Genomic DNA, 10,373 nt, shown 5'->3' on the forward strand with positions numbered 1-10,373 from the left:
CTGTTTTAAAAGGTATTGTTCATGAAAAATAAAGTTACCAGACAAATATATCTTGAAGATGGCCCAATGAGTGAAATAGCCATTTAAATTTGAACCAAAAGCCAAAGCAATTTTCAAAAAATTAAAATTTTGCCAGATATAAAGTATTACATAAGGGTGGACATCAATTTTTTTTTACTGTCTAGTCACAATGTTCAACAGGTTTAATTTGTCATTTTAAGTGATGCACAGATGTCGCACTTATTTTACAATTTAATACTATCAGTTACAAAGACCCAAACGCAACACCAATTAACTTTCGAGGGAGATATAACTTTAAAATACCGATGTAGAAAATGACATCCAAATTAGAAACAAGTTTTACAATAGATTGGATGATCTTTTGCAAAATATAAGTTCAAACATTTTGTACCAACTTAAGAAAATGAAGCCATTGCAAAAAGTGTTACTTTAAGAATCTTTATTCAGAGTTAAAGAGGTGAATTGGTCCAGATGAGATCTTCCTTTGCTGGGTTGAGTCCTTGCTTCTTTGTGCTGCGAAAGGACAAACACGAGTCAGTGCCATGTTGATGAAGCGGTCAAAATTATTATTATTTTTTTAACACTCACTTCTTTTTAATCCTTTGATCCCTTGAAATCCGGTAATGCCGTGACTGAGACGTGGACACTGACCTCTGCAGACACCTTCTGATTTGTCATTTGTGTCGCACACCATTGCGTTACAGTGGATGTAGATCTAAAATAGAAAGACATGTTAGCAAGTGACACATGGGAGAGTTTCTTTGTGATAGTTTTACCTCATCCTTAAGAACCGTATCTCTGGTGAAGGCGAACATCTTGATTGAGAAACGCTTGAAGTGAGATGGGATGGCGACCCTGGCATCGGCCGCAACGGGGTGGAAGAGCGTAACGTAGCTGTCTTCTTTGTTCTCACACCTGTTGAGTCAAAAATAAATGGATATTAGGTGGGGATTGGAAGCACAAAGTCATCAAAAATATCATCACTCTTACGTGTTCACAATGACGTCCCAACTGGGCTGAGAACTTGAATCTTCGTTAGCAGTCGCCCAGCAGCTTTCCAAGATGAGCTCCAGGGAAGGATCGTTAGAATGAGACAGCTCCGCTTCAAAGTACAGAGGCTGCCTGAGGTATTTCACTACTGGGTAATCTTCAACTTGGTAGAAGTAGTTATAGGAGGAGTCTGAAGAGGGAAAAAAAAAATAATAATTAGCCATTTGCTAAAAATGCTAATGTTGCTACGCAGTCTTACCGTGAGCTAGCCTCATTTGCACATCAAGTTGTCCCACGCCAATCTCTGCTGACGGGTAAGTGTTGCGGGACTTGTAGCCAAACATGATAGTTTGCGTGTGATTGACCATGTAGTAGCAGGAGACAGTTTGCCTGGAGGAGTGAAGGATGCAGCTCAAGTGATAATGCATTACGTAATCAGGATGAAGACGTACCTATACTCTGGATCAGTTGATGAGTAGGAAGTGCTTTTGTGGCTATAATAGAGGCCGATCTCATTTTGGTACACCATGTAGTTGTCCAAGAACTGGAGACAATACGAGTTTTAAGACTAACTACACAAAGTTATAAATGTAAAAAAAAATTTTTTTTTTTTTTAATTAAGACGTTTACTCTTTGTGTGGTTCCACAGCTATTAGCAGTGAATGAGAAATAAGCAAAGCGGTCATCACTGTAGGATGGTTTACAGGACTTGTCGTTGAGGGTGAGCCAACTGGGGATGAGGTTGGGAACAGACTCCACCTTGACAGCCAGAGCAGTCATGGTTCCATTGGGGTAGCATGCTGAAGACAGACAAAGAAAGAAATGTCACCCAAAAAAAACGCCACTGGATCAGTCCAATCTCAAAAAGCGGCGTTCCGCCTCACTGGTGGTTCTCAAGGGGAAGTTGCAGGTCAGGAAGAGATCAGCAAGCATCCAGTTGTTGTTCGGCTCCCAAAGCAGCATATCAAGTCTTGCTCTGACTGAAGCTGATGTTATACGCTATGAAAATAAAAAGTTAAAAGGCGGTTCCATGGCAACCTTTTTTTTTTTTTTTTTTTTTTACAGTGAAGTCTACCTCAAATGCCGTCTGTTTGGCAGCAAAGGGAACCACAAGGGTGAGGTGGGTCTCATTCTCTTGCAATCTGAATGATTGGGCTAGCTCGGGAGTTAGCGGCTGGTAGCCAACCAGAATGTCAAAGTTCCTGCCTTGATTTCCAAATGTCACATCGACGTAGAATGAATGCTGATCACAAGTGCCTTTCATGGTGGGAAGTACTTTAAGGGAAGAAATGACATTGTATTAAAATCAGGTTAGAAACACAAGGCCACGTGCAAATAAGGAATACGTCTTACCAACATCCTGTAGAGAGGCAGTCAACTCCGCTGGGTGAGCAAAAGGACTTCCTTCGGGGTGAATCACAAAGCCAAAAACTAGAGCGAGTGTGTAAGTTGTAACCAAGGGCTCGGGATTCTGCAAAGGGACAAGAAGCCATCGTTTACAAACATCAGTTACAAAAAAACAAACAAAAAAAAAAAAAAAAAAAAAAAAACAGAAATTACTTTACATACATGTTTGAGGACTTCAGCAACCGCAAAGGGAACTTTCAGAGAGAAGCTCTTTGTGCCACCAGGATGTCTACGCTCATGAATCATGAAGCCTTTGGCCGCACAATCCTCTGCAGGGTAAGTGCCGGTAGCGACTGTGAGGTTCTTGAGCGCCACATCATCCAGGAAGGTGCCCACATGGATGCTGAAAAACCTCTCCTCTGCATTGGTAACTGAACAAGGGGGTCATGATTTGTTAGGATACTCCAAACACCCCCCCCCTCCCAAAGTAAGATATTGTGACTTACCGTCAACAGCTTGGGGAAACCTGGGCGTAAGAGGCGTTGTGATGGGAAACAGAATTTTATATCTTGTATCTTCGTGGGTTCTCTCGGACCTCCACAGGATTTCAAGCATGGGCTCTACCGTGTAGGTGATGTGGTACTGGTAATCTGGGGCATGGCTCTGCAATAATGCATAAACAGTTTGAAAATAAAGCATGTCGATTGACATGCAGCGTGTTGGCAAGGGCATGCCGAACCTTGTTGTAGCCATCAGGAGAGCCCAAGGGAATCTCGACAACGAGGTGAAAGTCTGTCGCGGACAGACCGTAGCCACGTGCGGCCATCTGACGACGATCCAGACGCTGGCCATTGATGCCCATGTACATCTCCAGGATCTTCACGCTTCCGTCCACAAGGGGAGTCACACGGCGAGGGATGTGCCAGGAGATGACGTCGTCGGTGAAGAGGACGCCACCTGTAGAAGGATACAATTAAATGTGGCTGATCTGGGGTAATTTGTTTACAATGTTTCATAGGTGGCTAGATTACACCAAAATTAAAAAAAAACATAATTTTAGGATATAGTTTAGTTAACTAGTCAGTAGAAAAACTTAAATGCAGAGTATTAACAGTGCAGCTACAATTGTCGAGTTCCACTGGCTAAGACAATGTAGGAGTTGCCACCTCTAGGTGGCGCCATTGGGTAACAAAATGGAAAATAAAAACTTATCGTCTTTAGTTTGCTTTTGTAAGCAATACATGAACATTTGGGGTTGATTTTAAGTGTATGAAGAGTGACTTTTTTTTTTTAAATCCAAACATTTCTGCATAGAACTTGACACTTACAAACAAGAAAAACTATTAATAGGAATCAAGTACATTCGAAAGCGTCGCACGTACATGACGTCATCTAATAGAAAGGCGCCTCCAGGTGACGATTTTGCGCATTTGATTATTTTCTTATAAACTCAACGCTTGGTAAGAATCGTGTTCCTTTTGTTTTATATGAAAAAGTCAGTATATAAAAAAAAAGTACTTGACAACCAAGTTTAATACTGGCATTACTGCAAGTTATGTCAGCTACATTAGAAACTATTATGCACTACAGAACTGAGTTTAAAAACTAAAAATACTAACAGAGCTGTAAACCGTTTTAAAATACTAATTACCCTGCTTTTAATCCAACTCACCTGTAGGGCAAGCGGCTGCCATGTTCATTACAGTTGCACCTTCAGTTGCCTCATGGTAGACGCTAACCTTGACAACCTCCATTGGGACTCCAGCCACCTAAAAAAAAACAACAACTAACATTTAGTTATACTGCAGTTGACAGTAAAAACCAAACATACGCTGCTTACATCCTCAGCATATGTTTCTGCTGTATTGTAGGGGCTTCGCACAACCAGGCGGCTAGCAGTGGTCATGGCTTTGTATCCTGCTTGTTCGGCCTCACGCTTAAGCATCACGATTGCCTCAGGTGTGTAGAACGTCAGCTTCCAGATACCAGACTCACCGTGGCTCTATAATAGAGAGATTTGCTTTCATTGCAATGTTACGTGCACAACCATTTATCACATAGTTTCAATCCACATACACTGGGGACAGCATTCTTTGAATAATCATCTCCATTGGTGTCTGGAACAGGTTGGGGCATGTAGTTTGACACCTATATTAAAAAAAAAAAAAAAGGGGGGGGGGGGAAACAATCAACTTTGTATAAAAATAAATATATAAAAAAATAGCCTGACTGTGCAAAAGCCACATACTTCCATGTAGTTTCTGTCACAAAGAATCTCTCTGGTGGCCCAGCGGGTGTAGCTGCAAGTCTTCATCACGTTATGGGAGACCACGTCAGACGGTTTGCCGCTGTACATTCGCAGTCTGAGGCCAACGTTAAAGGTTGAATCATCCTACAAGGACATGGTCTGTTAAAACCCAAACGTTCAACAACAATTGTTGCTTGCAGCCACCTAGCCGCACCAGATTTTTGCCAAAACACACTTTGTTGTCCACATAGCAGCCCATCAGTGACGTGTAGATTCTGGTGTTACCCCACGGGTCAGACTCCATGCTGTAGCCACATTGAGCAGCCAAGGCGGGTGTTAGCACAATGTGTCGGGTACCATCTGAGGGGAAAAAGGGCGGAGGCAACCATTTTATAGCAAAGTCGATTCTGAGTCATTCTTTTTGTACTCACTTATGGCCTCCACTTCTAGTTGGTTCCCTACAGCCAGGGCTTTGTCCAGCGAGAGCCTCATCAGGTTACCTACACAGTCAGTCCTTAAACCACCTGTGGTAAAAGAAACTCTGCTTAGACATAGCAAGCACAACAATTTAAAAAAACAAAAACAAAAATAGCTCACTTGGCTCTGTGTGGCTCTTAGCATTTGGCTTTGCTTGACTCAAGGCGATTACCACAGCCAGCAGGCTCCGTATCAGTCTTTCAGAATACACACATACATATTAAAACACAAAAATTCCACAGTGAACAAAAAATAGAAAATATAGATATACTTACAAATTCTCTGAATTCAACATCCTGAAATCAGTCTGAGTACAGCCAAACCAACCTCTCCAAAAAAAAAATACCGTCACAGGAAAAGAACCACTTGCAGAGATTGGCACTCAAAGCCCAGCATGCCCCCACCAACTCTGAAGTGAAGAAGGAGATGACTGCTTCATTGAAGCCTCACTACCTGTTTTATACCACTAGTAATTATGATGCACAGGTGATGTGCATCACTAATCACATGCGTGATCACAAACACGCACGCACACACACACTTATACTTATATAATTGTGAGGACATCCATAGACATAATGCCTTTCCTAGCCCCTCCCCCTAACCCCAACCATCAAAAATGATCGCCTACTCCCATTCCTTACCCTAACCTCAACCATAACCTAATTCAAACCTAAACTCTAAAACCAGGTCATGACCCTCAAAAAGAGGTCTTGAGTTGTGAGGACCGGCCAAAATGTCCTCACTTTACAAAAATGTCATCAATCTGTTGGGTAGACGTATTTTGGTCCTCACAATGTAGTATGTACAACACACACACACACACATGCACACGCACACAAGCTAGTTAATAGTTTTACAAAGTGATTTATTTTTCCACATATGTACAAAAATGTATTCCAAATGAATCCAGTTTGGAAGAAGTTTAGTAATCAGCTCAACCATTTGGTAGACCATGTTTTGAAAGTGATTCAACATTGTGGCATGTCAGGCAAGTGGTTAGCATAGCTGCCTCCCAGATCCAAGGTTGTGGGTTCAAATCCAGACATGGGTAGTCTGGGTTCACCCCCCCCCAAAAAAAAATTTTCCGAATAATTTGACTATATATCAGGGGTCTCACACTCATTTTATGATCTCTGCCAAAGCTCAAACCTTCAATTAAATTAGTCCATGGGTTCGAAATGTAATGCTGTACATTCCTTGGGTGATAATATAGTCCAAGCAATTTAATCAATGTTAATATATATAAATAATCATTCAAAGTGGCATTGTGCTTATACAAAATCATTGTGAGTCACATAATCAAATTGAATAGAAATGTATTTAATATACACAAATATATACATTTGTTTAATTTTTATTTGTCATATAACAACATTTTGGTGCATTCTATTGAGTGGCATTCTAGTTTCCATTAAATTCTAACTTTAATCAGAGAAATTGGCCTGTATGGAGGGGCAGCAGTTGTTAATTCAATACAATTTTGATGAGTGCAGTGTGCAATTAGACAACATAGGTTAGATACAAATGTTCACAAACATCAATGTCCTCTGTTCATTTTGTCCCGTTGGTCCAGCAGAGTCCGCCGAAGGGCAACATTGGCATCCTCAAAGGCTTCATTGAGCTGTAGAGCTTGTTGGAAATCTCTAACAGCGTTGTCAAAAAAACCTGTAAAACATTAAAAGTAGAGGAAGGTGATGATTTTTTCAAAGCAGGCATCACAGTTGTTCGCTTGTTGAGTCAGCGTTTACAGTTTCCCACATGGGCTTTGGATTTGTAAATACACAGCTCCATCTAGTGTCCTCAAGAATTCAACATTGTTGGGGTCAAATGCAAGCTGGTTAAAAAAATGTAACCTATATTCTGATTGTTATAGGTCAACTTTATATATATATATATATATATATATATAGAGCATTTTTATGACAAATGTTATGAGCAGTAAAAAATTTATGATTGATTATCCAGTATTATAATTCACATAAATATTATTCGGCCTCATGACATTCCTCCATTGAGAGGAATACCATTCTATCAATAAATCATCTTTTATTGATTAGTTTCATTTGATTTGTACTGTATTTTATTATGTACATGGAAACGGAAGTGCTTTATTTTGAAAGGAAAGGGTCATTTGTGACGTTCGGTTCAGAAGATGTGCTACAAGAACATGAACACAGTTTCTTCTTAATTTGAGTTTGGCTATTACAAGCAGAAAGTACGGCATTTTAAATATTGTAGTTTGATTATGATATTACTTAATTTGAAGGCCGATGCCAGAAACCGGAAGTGATCAACATTCTTTGACTGAAACGTTTTCCTTACCCAGTCTATAATATATTAGTCCTCTGTTGTAGAACGCTACTTCAAACTTGTGGTTAGCTTTTATCGCCGAGGTGTAATCCTCAACCGCGTCGTCAAAATCCACACGAAAATATTTGATTTGGCCGCGGTTGTTGTAAGCGGTCGCCAAACGAGAGGCTTCACGTTCCCTGTGAAAACAAGGTGACAGCGTTTTAATGTCGATTGACAAGTGTCAGAAATCTTAAGTAGCCTTACTAGACAACAAACAACAACCTGGAATGTGCGCACGACGAAATGAAGTTGTTGTAAAGCTCTTCGGCCCTTTTGAAATTCTCTTTTTTAAACTCTTCGTTAGCATTTTGAAATATTTGCACACACTCGTCCGCCATTACGACCGGATGTGACGTCACATAAACTATATACTATATCCGACATAAATGTCACATCTTTTTTTCAGTTTATTCTGTTTAAATTTTTATTCGGTTTTATTTTCTTTAACCATTTTCTCTACTGCTTGTTACAGAGAGCTGGAGGTTATCCCTTCTGACTCACTTTCACACCGAGTGGGAATTGAACTCAACTCACGCTGCCTGCACGGATGTCAAGCAAGTGAATCACTACACACTCAGTAACCTAGTTAATTTTGTTTCAATGCATCCATTTTCTTTCAGCTGACATAAGGCTACAGGCGCGTTACACCTCAAACAGGTCGTCAGCCAATCACGGCATTATTTTCCCTCACGGGCTTACTTTTGACAAAATGCAGATCACGAACTGGACTGGTTGCCAGTCAATCATTGGGCACATTTAGAAAATAACAATTCAAGTTTAGTTTAGTTTAGTTACTTTATTGCATTCTCACACGATTTTCCTCGTGAAGAACACAGCTGTCGGGGTGAAAGTGGTACATCAACAATGCAGAGGTCACCCGGTGGCCATGCATGCGCTTCCTTTTTGTGCCTCATTTATCCCCACACTGTGTGAAACACACATAGCCACATGTTTGACTCATAGTCCTGTAATATAATGGCTTTTGTTGCGAAAAAGGCAATAATGTACTAAACGAGTACATTCAGGTTGATCCACATTTTCAAGTACAGAATTTTTTTTAAAGTTGTATTTATTTATCCTCGCTTTGTTGCAGACGCCACATTCAAGTCAGTACATTAAACAGAAACATAATATATACAGATTTTGTCAAATAATTGATTTCCCAGGTTACAATTAATGTTAGTAAACGTGCATGCCTATTGAAACAATTGTCTTTTATCTCAAAATGACCCAAATGAATTTATAGCATTTTAGAAAAGAGTCCTTCTGACTGTATGTATATGAAGGTTACCTGACTTGAAGAAGCAAGCGCTTTTGCAGTAATTTCAGTTTTGTAACTACAACTAAACAAGGCTATCAAATGAGCATTCAAGGTTTAGTCAAAGCGCAATCAATTCCTGCTACTTTTATTCACTATTTATAGTTAATCCCTGTTTTTCCTCATTTAATAATGAAATTCATAATTTTCTTGACCTTTCATTCACCCCCTTTGTCACAATGTTCTGGCTCAACTTCTACGTAAGTGAAGGGTTTACCTGGAAGACATGAAAACAACCACGTGAGCTTGAGAGATAAATGTCTGACGTGCAGCTCAGGAACTGACACTGCCAGTCCATGCCTTAAATGTCTCTCTGTGCTGCGGTATGCAGTTTACCGACTGAGAGACTTGACACAAGGTGTTCAAGTCCAAGCACACAACCATCCATCATACACCTTTAGTCAAGTCAGTCAGTCGGTCAGTCATCCTGGGGCATTCCTCGTTAGGGTTGACTGGAGTTCCCTTTTCACTACCCGCTCTTTTGTTTTTGTACCTGATGCTATAAATAATATACAGTTGAGCATAATATTAATATGCTCTAATACTTTAATTAAAAAAAGTGAAGAAATACAGAAGATAGTCTGAAAAACATCACATTTTCGTTATGTTGTCATACATGTTGCTAATATTGTAAACTATAGTATATACACTATATACAACAACTAACAATCATTCACATGTATATAGAGTTGGTGGACAGATGAGTGAATCATTTGGTGGACGGATGGACAATTGATTGATAGAAGATTGGATGGACAGACAATAAATAGACAAAATAACTGTAAAAAACGTCTCTCATGGAACAATGTTAAAGATCGAACGTAGGGGTCTTCGCTTTCCTTCAATATTGCTTCGAGCTTCCCGGAATTGGTCGCCTCGTTCTTTATGCGTCTTTTCCACTTCGCAGCGCCGTGTCACTCACATTCATCTTCTTCCTCCGACAGACAAGGCAGCGAGGGCTTCGCCTTCCATGCGTGGTAACCATGAACGCCGGCAAGGAGGCAAACAAACATGAAGCAGCTGTCTAGTAAAAATGGAGACACAAGTAGACTAAAGGTAAATGTTGACTCACGAGCGCGCACACAGAGGACACACTGTGTCCGGCACACTCTCCGACAAACAAGCCAACCTTTGACCCCGGAACGTTGCCTGGAGCAACAGTCGAGGCGGTATAAGCGCACACATAGTGTTGAAGATGAGTGCGTCATCACATATTAGGATTGCTCTTGAGGTGTGGAGATGTCAGTAAAATGTGTGCTACTGTACAGTAAGTGTTTGACGTACCGTATGGGCCAGAAATCACAAACACTCACGAGAAAAGCCTTTCACAAAAACAGCTTACCCACACACAAAAAAAACCTCTCATAGTCATCAAAAAAAAGCGCTCACATTCACCCTCCCCCCCAAAAAAACAAAACAAAACTCACGTTCAACAAAAAAAAAATACTCACACGAAAACCACAAAAAAAAAAATCATCACCCATCTTACACTCACTAACAAATGTCACACACGCACACAAACAAACAAACTTATCGCTCATAACCAAAAGTCTCTCACACGCCACATGAAACCTCTTACACTTTGCATGAAAACCTTTGATTCTCAAAAAAAAAAAA

The 10,373-nt window shown here is 40.3% G+C and overlaps 2 protein-coding genes, 1 long non-coding RNA gene and 1 pseudogene across 4 annotated transcripts; 1 reads left to right on the forward strand and 3 right to left on the reverse strand.

The window, feature by feature from the left end:
• Window positions 1–460: 460 nt before the first annotated feature.
• On the reverse strand, window positions 461–4,123 carry LOC147158657 (uncharacterized). Its single transcript, XM_086060866.1, has 14 exons — window positions 4,031–4,123; window positions 3,098–3,315; window positions 2,865–3,021; window positions 2,581–2,789; window positions 2,365–2,482; window positions 2,087–2,286; window positions 1,896–2,010; window positions 1,642–1,811; window positions 1,464–1,555; window positions 1,271–1,401; window positions 1,012–1,201; window positions 798–936; window positions 610–736; window positions 461–534 (listed from the first exon to the last, which is right to left on the reverse strand). Exons 1-14 carry the CDS (start codon window positions 4,110–4,112, stop codon window positions 461–463), a joined length of 2,022 nt encoding a protein of 673 aa, XP_085916992.1. The 5' UTR covers window positions 4,113–4,123.
• Window positions 4,124–4,144: 21 nt separating this feature from the next.
• On the reverse strand, window positions 4,145–5,483 carry LOC147158658 (uncharacterized; annotated as a pseudogene). The gene is made up of 6 exons (XR_015090987.1): window positions 5,359–5,483; window positions 5,204–5,280; window positions 5,038–5,130; window positions 4,842–4,966; window positions 4,607–4,750; window positions 4,145–4,506 (listed from the first exon to the last, which is right to left on the reverse strand). The product of XR_015090987.1 is annotated as an uncharacterized LOC147158658 (transcript).
• A 902-nt stretch (window positions 5,484–6,385) lies between these two features.
• Window positions 6,386–7,809, reverse strand: ttc32 (tetratricopeptide repeat domain 32). The gene is made up of 3 exons (XM_086060865.1): window positions 7,661–7,809; window positions 7,409–7,575; window positions 6,386–6,751 (listed from the first exon to the last, which is right to left on the reverse strand). Exons 1-3 carry the CDS (start codon window positions 7,774–7,776, stop codon window positions 6,624–6,626), a joined length of 411 nt encoding a protein of 136 aa, XP_085916991.1. The 5' UTR covers window positions 7,777–7,809; the 3' UTR covers window positions 6,386–6,623.
• LOC147158660 (uncharacterized) lies at window positions 7,238–9,836 on the forward strand. The gene is made up of 3 exons (XR_015090959.1): window positions 7,238–7,588; window positions 7,911–7,992; window positions 9,701–9,836. It is a non-coding gene; the product is annotated as an uncharacterized LOC147158660 (long non-coding RNA).
• Window positions 9,837–10,373: the final 537 nt, after the last annotated feature.

This window comes from Leptonotus elevatus, chromosome 18, assembly GCF_054856555.1.
Source record: "Leptonotus elevatus isolate MCC_2025b chromosome 18, RoL_Lele_1.0, whole genome shotgun sequence".
Lineage (NCBI taxonomy): Eukaryota > Metazoa > Chordata > Actinopteri > Syngnathiformes > Syngnathidae > Leptonotus > Leptonotus elevatus.